We start from the raw sequence: 21290 nt of genomic DNA, 5'->3' as shown, positions 1-21290 counted from the left end.
CCTGCTACTAGATAGACAAGTAACCTGTTAAAAAAATAAGCAAGAGTTAAGACACTTAAATGTAAAGAATATGGCACCGATATATTTGGGAATTCATAGCTCATACATTAAAAATGCAGCACAAAAGGATTTCAGCACAGAATAGCTGGGAGCACCTTCTGGCTCCCCGTCATCCTCTAAACATTCATATCTCTGATTCAGCTCTGCTTTCGAGTGATTCGAAAGGATTATAGGGAGCTCAATTAGCTTGGTACTTCCTATTGTTTTTCTATCAGTTTGAGCTCTTTCCAATCCCAGAGGTCATTTTAAGTCTATTTACTCTTGAAAATAAAATTACTGTGCATTCTCAATGCTGAGTAATTGTTTAGTTTAATTATACAAGTGATTTAGTCCATTTCATTTTGGTAATACAGTCTGTTGCTCCGAGTAGGAGAGAGTGCAAGCTTACAGTCTAGTCGGTGAGGTCTATAATCACTGGCTGAATAATTAGGATTATTTAAAGCACTGTGCTGTGTGTAACAAGAAAACAAGTAAGAGCAACATGGCCTTAGATGCTCCACTGTGGTCCTGGGGGCTATACATGTTCACAATATCCTTTTCTCTAAAACCATGTTTCTTAGCAATAGGCCATGTGCATTTATCATCAAGAAGAAATTGCCTGGCGTTTTCAATCATCTCGCTGATGAGGTCTCTCTGCTCTTTGATGTCCCATTAGCCATTGGTTTTGTCAATAGTGCTTCGACTATATTCTGTTGATTACTGATTTTGGTTGTTTTATATATATATACTTGTCTTTCTTCTAAATCTTGGATGCAAGGAACATTTTTTTTTCTAACATCAGGTCTCTGGTCACAAATCTCTAGCAGAGAGAAACCATTTGTTTTAAATTTTGTCTTCTAAAAGTAGCCATTTAGATATGAGGGTTGCATCTCCATTGTATTAAAGTATTCACAGAGCATGAAAGGAACAGAGTGACTTGAAATACGGTTAGTTTATTAGAGAAAATCTTGGTGCTGAACATTTGTACAGATTTTAAAATTCTATTTTTGAGAAGGAAACTTTTGGTATGAAAGAGTTAAGTACTCTAATAGCTCGCAGTGCCTTTTAGGCTGTCATCTACATAAAACAAAACAAAAAAACTTCAAAAGGGTGATCCTGATATAACATCTCATGTCAAAAGTCAGACACTATCACTTATGATTCATTCTAAGTTTTCCTGAAATATATCAATTATATACTGAGTTCAATTGGTAGAATTTGGATAAAAAGTTCACTTCTCACTTTGCTCTCTATATCCTGTATGTTTTTAGTTTAGTTTAAAAATTCATATGTAATATCTAGCTTCTTTCTGTCTGTTTCTCTTAGCTTATCATTTCCCTCTGTCTTCCTCCTCTCCCTTCTCTTTGGTATCCAGCTTTGTTTTAGCATACATTCAGAGAATATTCGTGTTATTGTTTTCTTATGACATTTTCCATGGTTAATGACCCGCGACCAGGGTGTCTTAAGGGAATCCTCTTATTCAACATGTTGAGCACGCTGAGTGAGAAGAAGCTGGGCTTTAACTGTAGGGAGGAGATTAGAACTTCCCATCATTCATGTGGAAGCATTAACATTCCAGCACTGTTCAACTGCTTTGACTACCTGCCATCCTATGTGCAGCTCTGGAGATTTTCTTATGGCTGATTCCATTGGCACTGTCGCGAATCTGTACGTCAGTCCTAATTGATCATGATTATATAATATATAATTGGATTAGGTAATAATCTCTATAATCCCCTAAAGAATGGTCTAATTTCCCTAAGATAAGTAAAGGCAAATGTAGATTTGAGAGACATTAAAACATTTACTCAGGAAACTAAGCAGCCAATGAGATAGGAGACATAATTCAGTTTTGGCTGTGTATCAATACGAGAAATTTATAAAATTTATGAATAGGAAACTAGAGATGTCCATTTCTCATTTCACTGCAGGAGGTTAACTGTTACTTCTTTTTTGTCTTGTATACCATGCACAATGTGTACTATGGTCTTAACCTTCAGTTTGCCAGGAACTACTGTAAGCACTACAAAGGGCATTGTCCAGTTCAGCTACATTAATAGGTAATATATTTTCTTTAAAGTTTCAATTAAACATAGGACAGCAAGATATATAGTCCCTTTGGGGAGTGTGAGCACTTGCATGTCAATAGTGTGTCTGCTTAAGGATTTTGCTTAGGTCTCAATATCACTTGCTTTCCTGGAAATATGATATGAGACAGTTGATTATATTTCATTGCTATTAAAACCACACAAGCCCACCTGTTACATTAATTCATACTTTTGCCAGCTTTGTGGTAAAGGAAAGGAATGATGCTTGATTGTTTTTAATTTAAAATCAAGGTATAAGGAAATGAACATACTCAAATGAATATATATTTATAGCCTTCATATTCTCTGATTCCCTAAAAGTTACAATGTGTTGTTTCAAACAAACAAACAAACAAACAAACAAACAGACAAAAATAAAGACATTTTTTTCTGATGTGTCAATGAAGTAAATGGGAAAAAAGTATATCTCACAATCTTTTTCAAGGGTGATATCTTTTACCAGTGTGAAATGTATGTAGGTTGGGCTATATTTTATAAGTTGAATAGCTATTTTAACTATAAAATTCACTACATTTTCAAGATATGGCATGCTGAAATGTGCAGAGTTTGATGTAACTTTTCTAAATAGACATAATATGTAGAAGAAATTTTTTTTCCCGTGAAAGGTTACCATCTTGAAAAGTCAGGTCAAAGAAGTAAGAGGGTAGAGTTGCATGTACTTAGAAGAGGCAACTCCAAAGACAGAACTATGAGTTACCTCTCTTCACCTGTAAGTCTGTTAAAAGTACAGTAAGTCAAAGGGTGCCAAAAAGTGCTTTTAAAATTTAAAAGAAGCTTCAGAGATAGGTGTTTCATGGATGTTCCTGAACAAGTAATATTTATTTATGTCATAGAATATTTTATTTGTAATATAAACCACATTAATATTAATGACTACCATTTCGAAGAAACTTGGCATTTATCCTATTGTAATTGAGTGCTCAAGGATTAGATTCTACCACAACCTTCAAATCCTTTTTGTAATTAACATGGTGGCAACAACGGATTTTTGGGATAAAAGGCTGTACATTCTATTTGCAGATTCTATTTTCTTTATTCGTGTCAATGATCTTTATCCACATAGATGAAATTAGAACCTCAACTCAAAATCTTTGGGACAGTTAAATGAGGTTTTTTTTTTTTTGTACAAAACTAGTTTTTTCAACCTATTTTGAAAACCAGACATAAATTCACACAGAACAGAAATTATTAACATGTTTTATTTTAACATTATTATTATTATTATTTTACTATCATTGAGGCCCACGTATGTTGGAGTTTCCACAGCAGAGATGGAACATACTTCAGATGGATGGTCCTTCTGACTGTCTAGCATCCATCTGGTCAGTCACAATTTCTGTATGGCTGTCCTGGCTTCATCAAACTTAAGCATAAAGATAACTTCCTTTAGGTTTTTGGCTTTTCTTTCAGAAGCTCCCTAGTCACACACAGCTATTTCCACATGCGTGCTTGCTCATTTTCTTGAAACTATTTTAGCCCTGTTTCTTGGTTGATATTACATGCATTATTTCATCTTATGCTATTACACATTTTCCTCCTTTTTTTTTTTCCTGATCCTGTTTCATTTTAAAACACTGATTAACACCTCTTTGCATGTTGTTTTTTCTTTCTTTCTTCACTTTTCTTTTCTTGTCTTTTCTTTAGAGTATCTTAGTAGTAGATAATTCTGAAGGGGACTGTATTCTTAAGAGAAGGATTTTTCACCTCACTCAACATATATAAGACACACACATGCATACATACATGAACACTCACACACACACACACACACACACACACACACACACTTACTGCCTAATTTTTGAAGGTTCTGAGCATTGACTATGATCGTTCCCAGTCCAATAGGATTGATTATTTTTTGTGTAAGATTTGTTTCCTTGAAAATAGAAAGGAAATTGATTAACCTAAGGAACTTCGGGAGCTCTGGCTGTAAGGAGAGAAATATCGACACAGGCTCTTGGCTTCTTTCCAACATCAATTGCGACAGCACATCACATGTTTCCTGTATTTAACCTCACACTACAAATTAGAACCTTCTAAAGGTTTTTCTGAAGTTCAACCCATGTCTCAATGATTAGGTAAACCTAATGTAACACATACCCAGTCCTACCCTCAATCTTCCACGCACCTGTCTATATTTTCTTTGATGAAAAGTTATATTTCAGGGTTTAAGAATTCTCTTAAATTTAATACTGTTAGGTCAATGTCTAACCCATTCCTACAACCTCTGAGTCTAAAACCTGGAAATGTTTGATTTTGCTTAAAAGTCTTCTATTACAGTCCCCACTATTAAATGTGTGGTCAGGGAGTAGGGACTCTCCCTTGGAGTCATGTGAATTTTTGTTTGGGTCTTGTTTCAATAACCATTGAGTATTTCCAATCAAGGGTATCTGGGGAAACTAGACTGAGATTTTTTGTTTGCTTAGTTTTGATTTTGCTGTTTTGTTTTGTTTAGTAAGAAAAAGGTTCAGATGGAAATAGTCACAAAAAACACCAGCAAGGAAGAGTTTGTGGCATAATTACATTGAAAAAAGTAACCAGACCTTTTAGGCTATGTAAGCACACATGGTACACAGAGATGCATCTAGGTAGAAAACCAACACACATAAAATAAAATGGAAAATAAATTGCTGAAAATCAAAATCACAAGGTAAACTCATTAAGTAATTCGTAAAAGTTTTAAAACTTAAAAAAAAAAGTTTTATTCATTTTATGGATATAAGTACACAGTAGCTGTCTTCAGACACCAGAAGAGGACATCGGATCCCACAACCATGGTGGTTATAAGACACCATGTGGTTGCTGGGAATTGAACTCAGGACCTCTGGAAGAGCAGTCAGAGCTCTTAACCGCTGTGCCATCTCTCCAGCCCCAAGTGATTCATATTAATGTTACATAATTCTATTTTATCACGGATTCTTTAAAAACAAAATTTCTTGGCATTTCTCCTGCTCTGACATACTTAGCAAAAAAAAAAAATCTAAATTGATACATAATATGTTCAGCTGAGTCTTATGGAGTAGGAGATAGAATGGAGCAAGCCGGAGACCCACATGGTCAACTTCCCTGGGACCATAGGAGCTCACAGGGCCTAAGCCACCATCCAGGGAGCATACAAGAGCTGGACTAGACCCCTACACATTTGCAGCAAATGTGCAGCTTGGTCTTCATGTGGGTCCCCTAACAAGTGGAATGAGGATTGTCTAGATCTTTGTTCTCTGCATTGGATTCCCTTCCCCTAACTGGACTTTCTGGTTGGGCCTCAGTGGGAGAGGATATGCCTAGTCCTGCTGGGATGAGATGCCCCAGGGTGGCATGTACCCAAGGGGTGCTCTACTTCTCTGAGAAGGGGAAGGGGAGTGGTAATGGTATAAAGGATTTGTATGAGTGTGGTTGGGAATAGAAGAGGGAAGGGACTGTGATTGGGATGTAAAGTGAATAGAAAAATATAATTAAAGAATTTTTAAAGACTTATAAAGCAAAACAAATAGTAAATAAAAATAAATAACTACAAATAAGATTAAATGTCTACAAAAAGCACAAGTAGAGTATTTTCAATAGTGAGAGTGGTACACACATAATCTTTAAAGCTTGACTGAAATATTAAAAATATAAAAACTGCCAAAGGCAATGGCCACAAGAAAGAAAGTTCAGTGAGTTCAATAAAGAAAGAGAGATAGATGGTCAGAAACAAGCTGGTTAAGTCATATCCTCTAGGACTATAAATTTTAGCTTACAATAACAGAAAAAAATGTTTATAGCACCCAAGAGAAAATAAGCAGCAAGGGCTATTTTTCCTCCTCATTGTTCAAAAAAATATGACATAATGGTGGTTCTTTCTTAAGGTTAAGATTTTCTGTGTGATGATGTAGTGATTGAGTTCATCACCCAGACGTATTTCCGGTTTACTCATAGACAAAAGGGATTTGGATGTCCCTAGGCATGCTTCAGGCCTAGATAAAAATCAATTTCAGGTGTAGAGCAAATAATGCCACAACTCTTTGTTGTTGTTGTTGTTGTTTTATTTGGTCCCTTATCTAAACAAACAAGGCAAAGGCTAACTCAGTTGGGTTATCAATGATGTCATAGTCTAGAGTTCACAGATTCTTGTGTTCCAAACTATTTGGGACTGCCTGCTTGTGGATAAACATTCGAAGAACTCTAGACAGGTTCCTGCTGATTTTGTATAACTCTTCTGGTCATCCTTAAAAGTGATTTCCTTTTATTCAATACCAGTATGACTCTGCCTGCTGTTTTGATGTTCATCTCTGCATCTGTCTCCATCAGCTGCTAGATGAAGCCTCTAAGGAGATAGTTATGCTAGGTTCCTGTCTGCAAGCAGAGTAGAGAATTATTAATAGTGTCAAGGGTTGGCTCTCTCACATAGGATGGGTCTGAAGTTGGGGCAGTCCTTGGTTAGTGGTTCCCTTAGTCTGTTTTTTTTTCTTTATCCCTGTGCATCTTGTAGGCAAGACAAATTTGGGGTAGAAGGTTTTGTGGGTAGATTGATGTCTCCTTTCTTCCTCTAGAAGTGCTGCCTGGCTATAGGAGGTGGCAACTTTTGTTTCTGTTTCCACCTCCTGTAAGAATCTTGGCTAGAATCAAACCCACAGACTCCCTATATCTGCTCTCATCCCAGGTCTCCACCTTTCACCAGAGATGCATCCCATCTCTGCCCCTGCTGATTTCCATTCTCATCTCCAACCTCTCCTGCCCTCCCCTCCCAGTACCTGATCACCATGCCCTGTGTTCCCCTCATAGCCTCTTTCCCTACTCAGTTCACTGTCTCCATTCACCTCCAATAATGACTATTTAGCTTCCCCTTCTGAGTGACATTAATACATCCTCCCTTGGGACCTCCTAATTACCCAGTTTCCTTGGGTCTGTGGGTTGGAGCATGACTGTTCTGCACTTTATGGCTAATGTCCACTGATATGTGAGCTCATACCTCATGTGTCTTTCTGTCTTGGGGTTACCTCCCTCATGATGATATTCTCAAGTTCCATCCATTTGGCTGCAAAATTCATGATGTCTTTGTTTTTAATAGCTGAATAGTATACCATTGTGTAGATGTACCATATTTTCTTTATCCATTCGTCAGTTGAGGGATATCTAGGTTGTTTCCAGATTCTGGCTATTATGAAGAAAACTGCTATGAAGATGGCTGAGCTAGTATCTTTTTGGTATGTTGGAGAATCCTTTGTGTATATGCCCAAGAGTAGTATAGCTGGGTCTGGAAGCAGAACTATTCCCATTTTTCTGAGAAACTGCTAAATTGATTTCCAAAGTGGTTGTACAAGTTTGCACGCCCACCAGCAATGGAGGAGTGTTTCTCTTACTCTACTTCTTGCCAGCATCTGCTATCACTTGATTTTTTTTTTTTTGATGTTAGCCATTCTGATAGTTGTAAGATAGAATCTCAGGGTTATTTTGATTTGCATTTTCCTGATGACTAAAGAAGCCGAACCTTTCTTTTTAAGTGTGTTCGGCCATTCAAGATTCTTCTGTTGAGAATTTCCTGTTTAGCTCCGTGCCTTGTTTTTAATTGGATTATTTGGATTGCTGATGTCTAATTTCTTGAGTGCTTTATAAACTTTGCACACTAGCCTTCTATATGATGTAGGGTTGGTGAAGATCCTTTCCTAGTCTGTAGGCTGTCGTTTTGTCCTCCTGGCAAAGTCCTTACAGAAGCTTTTCAGTTTCATGAGATTCCATTTATTAATTATTGATCATAGAGCATGAGCTCTATTGGTGTTCTGTTCAGGGAGATGTTTCCTATGCCAATATGTCCAAGGTTATTCCACACTTTCCGTTCTGTTAGATTTAGTGTATCTTGTTTTACATTGAGGTCCTTGATTCACTTGGACTTGAGTTTTGTGCAGGGTAATAAATTTAAATATATTTGCGTTATTCTTCATATAGATTTCCAGTTACACAAGTACCGTTTGTTGAAGATGCGTCCATTTTTTCCATTGTATGGCTTTGGCTTCTTTGTCAAAAATTAAGTGTCTATAGGTGTGTAGGTTTATTTCTGGGTCTTTAATTCGATTCTCCAGCTTGAGATCAAGGATGGTGATATCTTCAGAAGTTCTTTTACTTTCAGGACTGTTTTCCAATTTCTGTAAAATGGTATAGTGGAAAGAGTGAGAAAAAATATTTTAATAGTTATTATTTTGTTATGTCTGTGTTTGTGAGTATGTGTTTGCATGCATGCAAGCATGTGCACTCACACACACACACATGCATACACGCACATACACTGACAACCACATATATCAGGGTGCACATATCCTATGGAGCTGGAGTTATAAGCAGTTATGAACCATCCACCATTGGTACTGGGCACTAACATTTCTTTCTATAGAAGAGCTGTAGGAGCTATTAATTTCTGAGTCTTCTCTCCAGCCCAAACCAGAGAAAACTCTCACATCCCCCACCCCCGAGTTTGGCATGTTTACTATTTTTTTAAACGTTGAACATATTCATTTAAGTCTGATTAACCATCTCTCTTATATAACAAGATTAGTGTTAGATTAGGTATAAGGCCGATATAAGGGTATAAAGATAGATATTAGTAGGAAGCCAATAAACAATAAATGCTCTATGACGGGTTGCTTGATGAAATCAAAACAATGTCTCTTGAGCTATTCAGTCTTTAAACTATTATTATTATTATTATCATTATTATTGTTATTAAAATGTTTGTTTACTTTATCATTTTTGTGTATAGCTGTTTAGCCTGCATGCATGTCTGTGTAGCTTGTTCTTGCAGTGGACCCCCTAGGACTGGAGTTTACAGGCAGTTGTTAGCCACCATTTGGGTGGCTGGACTTCAACCCAGGGCCTTTACAAGAGAAGCAAGTCCTCTTCAGTGGTGAGCCGTCTTTCCCGTTCCCCAACTACGATTATTTATTGTCCTGTACAAGACTCTCATCACCCACAAGGCTTCCCATTCCCCCATAAGAACTCATGTTCATTTGCAATGGGAACTGTAGAGCTCTAAGGTTACCTGTCCCAGTAACATAGCAAGTGCTGGCTTGTTACATTTCTTTAAGGACTTCTCATTTGAACACATGCTATTCACCCACTATCATTTTCTTGCAATTCAGGTTTTTGTGTAGAGGTTTTTTGTTTTCTTACATATTTTGTAGACACTGTATGTATGAGCCCGTGTGTGTATGTTTGGATCAAGTGCGCCTAAGGTGGCAATATTTCTCTCTTAAGAATTAAATAGCCTGTGTATATGAGGAAGCATTTTTAAGGTCAACCATGGTTTATTATTACTTGTTATTTTAATTCAACAGATGAGCCTAAGGCAAGGAAATGAACATGCTGGCCAGTGTAGCACAGCTACCAAATAATTTTCCATGAACAAGAAAGTATAGTTTTCTCCTGAGCTTAGTTATTCTATACTAGCTGTGGCAGGCAGTGGGTGGAGGGCAAGCAGTTCTAGGTCTAACTTGTAACTTCCCCAATTTTGCATTTATTTTACGTAACTACTATGCTTTGCAGTCGTTTTAATCTGGAACATCCAGTAGTGGTATCCATGGAAAATATTTGCTAGCTGTGATGCATTAGCAGGCACACCCACCATGAGCAGTTGGTTACGTTAACAAACCATGATGAGACCAAATTAGAAAAAAACAAAATAATTCTGCATGCTCAGATGCACAGACTAAGACTGGGTAACATAAGCCATGCAATTGCCCACTTGCTACCATAATATATAGTATAGTGAGTATTGTCATCACATGACAGTATTCAGTGCAATAGTTATGTAAGATTTACTGAATTGTAAAGAATTGGAATGCATATAGGATATATTTGATCAGTTTTCTTACATTTAGCATATTTATATTACCCATCTTATTTGTGTTATCTCTAATGTTTCATTATGGCTCGAGCCTTATAAATTAATGTCACTCACAAATTCTTATTAGGGAAAATAGCCGTATGCTACCTGCTAATACTTACCAAATTAGTATCTTACTTCAAAAGATGTTTTGCTAAAATTTTAATAAGGAAATAGCATGTTATATTTTCTAATTTTTATTTACATGTGAACAAGTTCAACATAATTTATATGATTTAAATCTCAAGATACTCAGAAATTGGGATGCTTGAACACGTTACTGTAAGATACATTCTCCCTAAAGTTAAGATTTTAATTAACAAATACAGATGCCCTTCCAAATGCAGTGGTTACATAGAAGATCTGAGGTGCTAAGATAGAATTCCAGCTTAATTGCAAACGTAACATAAGCCCATCTTCCTTCTGGTTTCATAGCCCATTTCATCAGATAAATGTTCAGGCCTAATTTATCACTAATTACATTCAAATTTTCATTACTTTAGGCTCTTTGTATTATGCTGGCTAGATACATCACACCTAGTATGTCTTCACTAGAAGATGCTCATTATTCAGGGAAAAATGGCGATTTACTTTATTTGAAAGTAAACATAGATACTAAGGGGGGAAAAGCAAGTAACAGAAACAAAATAAACAAAACCCAGTCTGAACTTGTCAATGTGTAGAAGGATATTTGTAGCTATATTAAATTAAAATCAAGTAGGTCATTGCCAGGCTGGACGGCAGACACCTGTAATCTCAGCCTTGGAATGAATTTGACCCAGAACTGAGTGGACTTGAATACCAGTCCAAGCTGGGCTATAGAGACGACAGCCTTTCTCAAACGTTAAAAAAAAATTGAGAAGCTGGGGAAACAGGAAAAAATTCCTTTATCCCCTGCCACTACTGCTCAAAGCATCCCTGTGTCTTCTAACCCAGCATCTAGTCAGTTGCCACTCTTTCTGGAGTCTGAGCCTTAACTGTGTGCCTTAATCTAGTCAATCTCAAATAACAGCATGTTACAAAGCATCGTGATTCCAAAACCTCAAACATGTCCAAACCATCACTTTCATGATAGCTGAGTTTAAGGACTGTTGTTAAAAGTGGAGACAAATAGATAGGTTTGGGTAAATACATACACAGTTTTCACATTTTGCATATTACTCAACACCAGTATTTTTCCCTAACCCACCACCTAAAGGGCACTCTCAGGTCAAGAGCCAATTTAATTTATGAGATCTATTTGTCTTGATAGCAGTGTGCAAAAAAACCAACCAAACATCCCAAAGGAAAAAAATATGTTCATTTGTTTTTTTAAGGGGGTGAGTACTTCTCTTGAATTAAAGATTCATCTCCAATGTGGGTAACATATTTAGGAGAGCCACTGGCTGTGGAATGGAAATGCCATCATGATTGTGGCTAGTTGTAAAAGTCTGCCTGGCAATAAAGTAAGTTACAAGTGTCGCCTGTTCTCTGAAACTGAACAGCATCTACATTTGCCATGATGATTAAAGTTAAATTATTTAACTTAATTATATGTTATTTTAAAGTGTAATTTTTTTTTTTTACCAATTAGGCATTCTTCTATATTCTAGCACGACAGAGATAAGAATGATATTAAGAAAACTACTAATATACTTTTGGATTTATTTTCCACAGTTACACTTCTGCTTCGTTGTTAGAAAGCTGTAAGTTTTAGTAGCGGAAAAATAAAAGCTAATGGCAGGAAGGCCCAGAATTTGTTTTACATGTGCAAAAACTGGCATGACTTGTTAACTGTCATATTTTAATTGTTTTTTTTTTCCAAATGACACTGGCAAATTTTATTTACATTATTAACATTGAAAGTGCCAAAGAAAATTAAAATGCAGCTGCATAGATTTTGTTGAAAGAGGTTCTTGATATAATTCAGATATATATATATATATATATATATATATATATATATTATATAACGTATAATTTGTAATCATCCTGTCTCAGCCTGCTCAATGCTGAGATTGCAATGATATTCCACTATTCCCGACTTAGTAGCAATAGTGAGTCCAAAAATAGTCGAACTCTTTCATTTACTCCTTTTTAAAAATTTTTATTTAATCCATTTTTTTAACTCCAGATTTTATCCTCCTCTCAGTCCACCCTCTTACTGTTCCATATCCTATACCTCCTCCCCCACCCCTATCTCTAGAAGGATGTCCCCACTCCCCATCCCACCAGACCTCCCCACTCCCTGGGGCCTTCAGACTCTTGAGGGTTAGGTGCATCTTTTCTGACTGAACCCAAACCCAGCAGTCCTCTGCTGTATGTGTGTTGGGGGCCTCATATCAGCTGGTCTCTGCTGCCTGGTTGGTGGTCCAGTGTCTGAGAGATCTTGGGGGTCCAGCTTTTCCTCCTACAGGGGTGCCCTCCTCCTAGGCTTCTTCCAGCTTTTCCCTAATTCAACCACAAGGGTCAGCAGCTTCAGTTCACTGGTTGGATGTAAATGTCTGCATCTGACTCTTTCAGCTGCTTGTTGGGTCTTTCGGGGGTAGTCATGCTAGGTCCCTTTTTGTGAGCACTCCATAGCCTTAGTAATAGTGTCAGGTCTTGGGACTTGTCTTGAGTTGGATCCCACTTTGGGCCTGTCCCTGGAGCTCCATTTCCTTTATTAAAAAGATTTACTTATTTATATGAGAAGACTGTCACTCTCTTCAGAAACACCAGAAGTGGGCATCACATCCCATTACAGATGGATGTGGTTACTGGGAATTGAACTCAGGACCTCTGGAAGAGTAGTAAGTGCTCTTAACCACTGAGCCATCTCTCCAGCCCCTCTGTTAATTCTTACTTCCTCTATATAGACATGAGATGGTGGGATAGTTTTCCTTTGTCCCCACATAAGGCTAGACATGTAGGAATCCTCTCAATATATTTCTAAAGAATAAATGGCTCTAAATAAAAACTATAACTGGTTGAAATGAATAATGAAATGTTTCCTCCAAAAACTGAATGGTGACAAATGATCTATGTTCAGGAATCAAATTTCATGTTTAAAAACCAAAGCTAGAGTACATACCACTCCCCCCACCTTTTTTTTTTCTTTTTTGGAATTATTTTAGAGTGTACATACTGTGGTCTGAGGATAACTTGTGGGAATCAGTTTTCTCCTCCCCACCCCCCTATGGATCCAGGGATCATACTCAGGGTGTCAGTTTTTATAACAAATGTCTTTACTTGTTGAGTCAGCTAAACACACCTCTACCCTTATTTTTCAAGACAGGGTCTCTACTGAAACTGAAGATCTACATTTCACCAGGGCTGATTGTCCAATGAGTTTCCAGGGTTCTGGGCTTGCAGAGCCAGACCTGGCCTTGTATACCTGAGTGCTGGGGATTTGAACTCAGGTGCTCTTGGTCCATCTTCTTAGAGAATTGTGTAATGTCCATGTTTACACTGCAAACTGCTTAAATCATGCCAGGTGTATCTCCCTTATGGCTTATGATTCTCTCCTGATGAAATTTCCAGCTCTTCTCAATTTTCAGGATACTGCCTGTCATTCTCTTTCTGTGCATTCACACATGAGAAATCGCAGCTTCCATGTGACGTTAATGATTCTCTCTCTCCAGGTGAAGCCTACATGAGACTGAGTAAGCTTCCTGAAGCTGAGCATTGGTACATGGAATCACTGAGATCCAAGACCGATCACATCCCTGCTCATCTCACCTACGGGAAGCTGCTCGCCTTAACAGTAAGGACTTATTTCTCTCAGTCTTCAGAAAGTAATGTTTCCCCATGTGTCCTGGGGAGAGGTGGAGTTTGAAGTGCTGATTCATTCTGTATTAGTGAACTCACTTGATGAATGATAACAATCCTGTTAGAGGCCTAAACAGACAATGGAGAAAAACTAAACTTTTGGGTCTGGCCTCTAAGATGTGAGATGTGATGAGATTGGAGGTGTCAATGAGACAGATATAAATGGAGATACCTCAAGGAGAAACTCAACTATGCCATGACCTATTCATGCAGTCTTAACAGCAACATTTATATAAATAATATATTTTACAAAAACTGTTAGTATCAAATTGACTGGGACTAGAATTAATTTTATCAAATAACTGTCATAAAATAAGCATTTTGGAATTCCTTCTAATTAGAGGTGATCTTTAAGAGACTTACAGACGGGCTTTATATATTAGACAATTTCCACGCCTTATAGAAATTAAGTAAAAATAATTCTATTGAAAACTTGTGGTGGAAATGTTCTTCAAAAGAATACAAACCTGGAAGGAGATACCACAAGGTACAAAAAGAATAATGTCAAAACATGGGATGACTTCAATGTGAATCAGATAAACTTTGGTTACCAAACAAGATGAGTTCTAATGTTGGTAAGCATGAAGCAAGAATGAGTAATTTCAGGAAATAAAAAAGCAGAGGAAAATGTATTACCTGCAGCAGGGATAGAGTTACTTCCAAAGCAAAGTCCTGTAAAGTGATAATTTGGATTGTATTGGGAATTATATACATATTCATATAAGAAATGAAAGCCTTTAGTGGGCAGACACATTTCTGAGCATGCTCATTTTAAGGCCACTGCTCAAGAACAGAATATCAGAGATAAATCTGGGGCCAGGCATCACTTATGGAGCTCATGTTCAGTGGGTTAGAATGTCAGGCAGAAGTTTAGGCATGTTCAACCTGCATCATAAAGATGGTGCAAGAATAATAACTCTGAAGCTGGCCATAGTGGCACACACTTTTAATCCCAGGACATGAGAGGCAGGGGCAATCTATGTGAGTTTGAAGCCAGTATTTTGTACACAGCAAGTTCCAGGAGAGCCAGAGCTATACAATAGGGAGACCTTATCTCAAAACAAACAAGCATTAAAACAAAAAGCAAATAAACAAACAAAAAAACAAGCAAACAACGACAGCCACAAGAATGACTCCAGAAGTTTTCATTATAAATCTTAGGCAACTCAATAAAAATGACACATTGAAGGCACATTAATAGAGGAGTTCACCCCGAACACTGCCTGCAGCATTTTGCTCACACTTATCTCTGAATAAAATATCGATGAGTAGCAACTACCTAGCAATAATCAGGGTGAGGGGTTGTAAATGGATAAGATGTTTGGACTGATTTGGAGAAGAAATCCAGTGAAACTATATTTGATTTGTCAGATGCCACAGTCTAAAAAAAAGTCAGTCCCATGTGGATAACAATGAAAAAAAAATCAGTTCATCTCAGAGAACCCCGAAGAAGAGCATTAGCCAGGGCATGTGGCCTAGTGCGGAGCTGAGTTAAACACTATGCAGAAGGGTAGTAACTTTCATTGTGTGACTGTAGGCATCAGGTTTTGCCTCTATGTATGCAAATGCAAGGCACTGTCCTCTAAGGCAAGAAAAGAGGCTTTCACTGATGAGCTCAATTAGTAAGGAAAGCCCATGCTGCAGGTGTGGCTCACACAGCTGAAGAAGAGATGATGGGAAGCCAGGGCTTTGCTTCCCATGGATGTCGAGTGAATCTCCCAGAGGTGCACATCATGTGGTCATGATAATAACTAATGCCCTGTCAGAGAGGGGATGAATGCTATCAACTTAGCCATCGTTCCACTACCTTCACAGGGATTAATGCTGATCTCTCAGAGTGAGTTTTTCTAAAAAGAAACAAGGCTCCTAGTTGTCTCTTGCTATGTGTGTTGTCATGTGATCTCACCTCCCTGGGTCATGTTTCCACTGTGATGTACCCATCTCTCTTGCTGTGATGTACCCAGGAGGCCCTTACATGAGCAGAGTAGAAGCTGGCACTATGCTTTTAAACACACCAGAACTCTGAGATGCATAGTGTATCTTTCCTTGTAAGTATTCAGCTTCATGTAATTTGTTTGCTTAACAGACAGTGGCAGTGGACATCAGGCAGTGAGGATGAAAATATGGGTCAATCCAAAATTATTCCTTTTTTATTATTTTTAATTCTTCTCTCATGCAATACATCCTGACCATAGTTTCCCCTCTTCTATTCCTCCTTGTCCTTTGCTACCCACCCCAGATCCACCCTTATTCCATTTCCCGTCAGAAAAGAGCATGTCTTCCAGGGATATCAACCAAACATGAACAAGGCATAACAAGTAATATAGAACTAGGCACAAATCGTCATATGAAGATTGGATGAGGCAATGCAGGGAGAGGAAAGGGTTCCAAGATCAGGCAACAGAGACAGAGACACCCCACTGCCACTGTTAGGATTCCCCCAAGAACACTAAGCTAACAACCATGATATGTATGCAGGGGACCTAGCTTAGACCCATTTAGGCTTTGAGACTGGCACTTTTGAAGTGTTATAATGTTTAGTGTCTCTCCACTGGTCTGCAGAATAACAGGCACATGGCTTGACCCCCTTCTCCTTATACAGCCTTTCCCTCTTCACTTTCTTTTGATGAGTTCTTTGGATTTTCATCCATAGAAAGATTTTTTTTTTAAACTTGAAAATCAGTAATTTCTTTAATAAATTATTTTTATTTATTCACTTTACATCCCAGTATCAGCCCCACCTCTCCTTTCAGCACCCCTCCCCCCCCCACACACATACACACAGATTCTCCTCCCCCACCACACACAACATACACACAGACTCTCCTTCCATACTTTCCACTCCTTCTCTTCTGAGAGCCCACTCTGGGTACCACCCTTCACACCCCTCACTCTCCCCCAACCTCAGGCACATCAATTCAACTTAAGACTAGACATATCCTTTCCCACTGAGGCCAGGCAAGCCAGCTCGGTTAGGGGAATGGGATTCATAGGCAGGAAGGCAACGTTAGGAGTTACTCTGTAAATGGCTACATACTTGAGGGATTAGATCTCATGGGGAAAGCCTCTATTAACTAACCCACAGCTGACATTGTACTGTTAGTCATAGGAGGAGAAGCAATCTGAAGAAACTGGATTATCTGAAGTAAACTCAATTAATCTGAATTATCTTTGTCAGAGATGGTAACATACAATAATTAAAAGCATTTTTTTAATTTTGTCTAAAGAAAACAACAGAAGTGCTGAAGGGTGCATTAAGTTTTTACACACAAAACCTATGATAGTGTGTAGGCTTAGATTTTTCAAAACCAACATTAATAAGGGTTCTCAGATGCTTTGACCCTTCTTATAGCTCATTGTCCAAAGGAAAGGAAGAAAAGATGGTAAATAGGACAAGGGAATGTGGACCTGTTTAGAAGTAGTTCTTCAGGGTGATTCTAATCTCTGTTTGAAAGGAAACCAACAGTCCAGTTCAAAAGTGTCACAGTCCAGCAGAAACTGCCAGGCATCCGCCAAGTTGGTGTAAGCCAGCAGGGGAGACCAGGACCAGTGGGAATGCCAGGAGTTCTCTGCTGTGCCTCTGTCAATGAAGAGTTGCAAGGGTAGCTATGGTCACTGCACCTGGTCACTGGATGCTGAGTCCTATTTATACTCTCTCCAAGCATTACGTGTCCTTCCATGGGTCTTGCCTCAGCAAAACATCACATGAAATATCATGTGAGTCTGCATCACATGACACAACCAGAAACTTGCACTTCCATAGTGAAAACTCTTTTCATGTGAAGGAAGAGACGTCTCCTTTCCATGCAAATACAGAAATCAAATGTGTAAATGAAGAAATTTGGAGTTTCTTAATATTCTTAATGGAGTGCATACATACATTTGAACTTAAGACTCTTCAAACACTTTTAAAAGTGACTTTAAAACTTATAGCTACCTGAATCCGATCCTTCCTACAAAGAAGACACAGACAAAAATGGTTACATTTTAATATGTAATGCTGATGTGCCCAGACCCAATACTGGAAGTAAGGAACATGTGGCCTGTTCTGCTAGATTTTCAACGAAAGAATATTTTAAACTTTCTTTTTAAAAATAGAATTTTAAAGCTGCTTTCACAGTTTTTACTTTACAGAAACACATTGAAAAGGAAGAAAAGGCTTGTATATTATAATCTAAATTTTAAATTTCCCTCCAGTAAGGCTTTTATAGTTTCCTATTTAATGATTAGATGAAATGCAGCCTTCTGTGCACTGGCTTACTCATAAGGCCAAATCCCACAGCCACCTTTAATAGTTTCTTCTAAATTAAAAGTTTGGCAGATTCTGAGTCCAGTGTGTTACATCTGACCAATTATGGGTTTTTTGGTCTTCTAATATGCCACCGAATTGGCAAGGTGGAAAATGCCACACATTTTTGCCTTCTGCGGTGTTATGTGTTTTATTAAACAGGACTGGCTATTAGTCTCAAGAGAAGGAGAAAAGGAGCAAGACACATCTCTTTAGGTTGAAACTCACCAAAGGTCAACTGTGTTACATGGCTGGCAGCTATATCAGTTACTGTAAGCTAGGATTTCAGATCAGAGTTCTGCTTTTATGAGAAAATTAAAAGAAAAAATGACGATTACTACTTTGATTGTAGTCACTGAACTGATTCACTCAGAATGCTTTTTCTTACATGCTGTTTTTTTTTTTAAGGATTCCTGTAATATTTCTAGTAGGTAGAAGAGACCAAAGGAATTTAAGGACTCCCCTCCCCCAGAATGCTTTTGTTCACCCTATAGATCATGTCCTTTTTATTCTTCTGCAAAAAAGAAAAGAAGAAATAGAATATTTCTCCTCTGTCTGCCTCTTAAAATTGTATTTCCTTTGTGAAGTCTGACCTAATTTTCTCAAGCCCTTATATTTTTCTTCTCTGATCATCCTAAACCCTTGTCTCTGTATCTTTGTGACATCACTTGGGAATGGGATGACATAGACATTTGTGTCTGTCTTTTGATATTAGGATTACAAGGACTCATCTCTCTCACCCCCCCCCCCCCAAGGAAATTCAACATTCATTTCCTTAGATTGACACTTTTTGTATCTTAATCCCTTCATTCCGTCCACACATGAACTTAAACTGGCTGGTCCACGGTGAGCATTACATTAATTCTCAAGGATATGTCCTGAAGAATTTGATGAGAGTGGTATGATCACACAGTAAGCACATGAATAATCTTCCAGAGCTCTAGAAAGGAAGACGATATTAGAGGGATACTCGTCAGCTGACATATGTGCTTGAAGTGATTGATTTATCTTTTAAATTTTTACCTTAAAAAACTAATATTTTTCATAAAATAAAACTTGACCATATCCTTTCCCCTCCCCCAACTCCTCTCAGGTCTTCCCTGCCACCATATTTACCAAACTTTTTTACTTGAGCTCTGTGTGTGTCCAAACAAAAAACAAAATAGAAAATGCAACAATAAAAAAGCAGAAAGAAAACTAAAACAGAAAAACAATAAGACAAAAACAAGCAAACAAAAAGCACAGACAAGGAAAAACAAACTATGAAAACAAAGTCCGTTTTCTGTAGTCCAACTACGACTGGGCACACATCTGGACTGCCTGCCCTGGAGTGAAGTTGATATATCCATTAGCACTCCATTGGAGAAAATTGATTTTCCCTCTCCTGCAGCCATCAGTTGCAAATAGCTTCTTGGTTAGAGGTGGGACTTTGTGCTCACTTCCCCTTTTCCATGCTGGGATTTGGTCTGGTTTGAAACTGTGCATGCCTTGTGCGTGCTGCCCCAGTCTCTGTGAGTGTTTTATGCTAGTGTCAGTCCTGTGGTGCTTTGGACGGCACTGTTTCCTTGGAGTTTTCCCCCAACCTTGCCTTCTCTACTGTGAATCCCTGAGCCTAGAAGGGAGGGAGTATGACAAAGATATCCTATCTAGGACTAAGTGCTCCAAAGTCCCACTCTCTGTACATCGTGCAGTTATAGATCTCCTTATTAATTACAATTTGTAAGACAAGAAGCATCTCTGGTAAGGGTTAAGCAATGCTCTGCTCTATAATTATAGTAAGTTGTCATCAGCCAATATTTTATTGTTATGTTCCTTTACGTGTTATTTCTTGATCATCCTTACAAAATGCTGTTCCACTTTATAAATGAAGAACCTGAGCTTCCAAGATTTAATTATCGTTCCCTTAAGGCTATTCAGTAATTAAATAGTACAACGAAATACAACTATCAAGTTTTGCATATTAAGGGTCATAATTGTATTCTGTATTAGATAATTTAAATGATTTTCCCCCTGATATGCCTTCTTTTACTGATTAGAGACTCCCAAAAGTAAATCCCTATCTCTTCCTAAACATTTTAAAAATTATTTTTGATACTTGTTTTTAAAGATTATGTGGTTAAATGTGTTTTTATTATCAGCTGTGACTGATCACGAATAGAGGACTAAAGGCTATTGGCCCTTTTTGATCCAACCTTATACCTTTAAGAGGAAGTTCCCAGGAAACCCTAGGGGAAGTCCTGTCTTAAGGTCACACCAGTAAGCTCCATGTTTAACTATAGTAAAGCCAGCTGACATCTCTTTAGAAATGTATGCAACGTTCATACCGGTGTCATGTCCAAAGAAAATACAAAATGCAAGCTGAGTTTGAATATCTCTGCTTAAGATTGTGATTTTAGACCTTGTTTGAACTTTGCTGCCTAGGGCTAACTCCATGCATTTAAAATCAGTCATTCACTGAGAAGGACAGCAAGAAATACCATTTCCATTATTGTATTTCAGGTGATAGTTCTGCTTGTTTTTAAATCTGTGTGGGTCCCGAAGCCTTGTCTTTTCCTAAACAAAACAAAACAAAAACCAAGAAAACAAAACAACAACAACAAACAGATTACAAAAAAAAGAAAGAAAAGAAAAAGTCCTTTGTTCTGTTCCATTTGTCTAAGCCAAAGATTTTGTAGTTTTTTTTTTTTTTTTTAAGCCCGTGAAATTATTATTGATTTAAATTGTAATAAAACCTTCTTGGCTGTTAGGTTACTTTCCAGAATTAGTTTAGTGGGAAAGAAGGAAAGATATTGGAGACTCTGACAATAATTCTTGACATACAAAACCTTTATTTTGGCTCCTGCATGGGCACGCTAAGCCAGACTTCTGTGTCTAGCCAAAGTTAATTGGGTTCCATAAAACTGCAGTTGTGAAAGTACTTGATGTCCTCTGCAAAAGTTCTGCTTCTACCCCCTCCCCCCCCCCCGCCACCCCCACTAAATGGTGTCACTGTGTCTAGGAGAAGCTCAATGCTCTGTTCTGTGCTCCTTTCATAATAATTATTATTATTACTTAGAACTGAGAATTCTCATTTGTTCAGAGCAACACTCTTTCTGTTTATGCACTGAGCAACATCTGGCTTGCTGCATCTGTTTCGCGGTGATTTGTGTAGAGCCGTGTTTAGATCGGAGAGGAGTCTTTGTAATAAGCAATTCTTCCTGTAATTCTGATTGGG

General features: G+C 37.9%; 1 protein-coding gene across 3 annotated transcripts in view; it reads left to right on the top strand.

The window, feature by feature from the left end:
- The window catches only part of Tmtc2 (transmembrane and tetratricopeptide repeat containing 2), a 386817-nt gene that overhangs the window by 257163 nt on the left and 108364 nt on the right, over positions 1-21290 (top strand). For all 3 annotated transcript variants that reach the window (XR_380404.3, XR_003948700.1, NM_177368.4), the window contains exon 8: positions 13602-13723. Coding sequence is in view for 1 of the 3 variants with exons in the window: in NM_177368.4 (NP_796342.2) it covers positions 13602-13723 (122 nt within the window). In the remaining 2 variants the exon portion in view is untranslated. The remainder of the gene's footprint in view (positions 1-13601; positions 13724-21290) is intronic.

The sequence above is a fragment of the Mus musculus genome, chromosome 10 (assembly GCF_000001635.26).
Source record: "Mus musculus strain C57BL/6J chromosome 10, GRCm38.p6 C57BL/6J".
In the NCBI taxonomy this organism is placed as follows: Eukaryota; Metazoa; Chordata; class Mammalia; order Rodentia; family Muridae; genus Mus; species Mus musculus.
The sequence above is the reverse complement of the archived record's forward strand: the minus strand, read 5'-3'. Positions and strand labels throughout refer to the sequence as shown.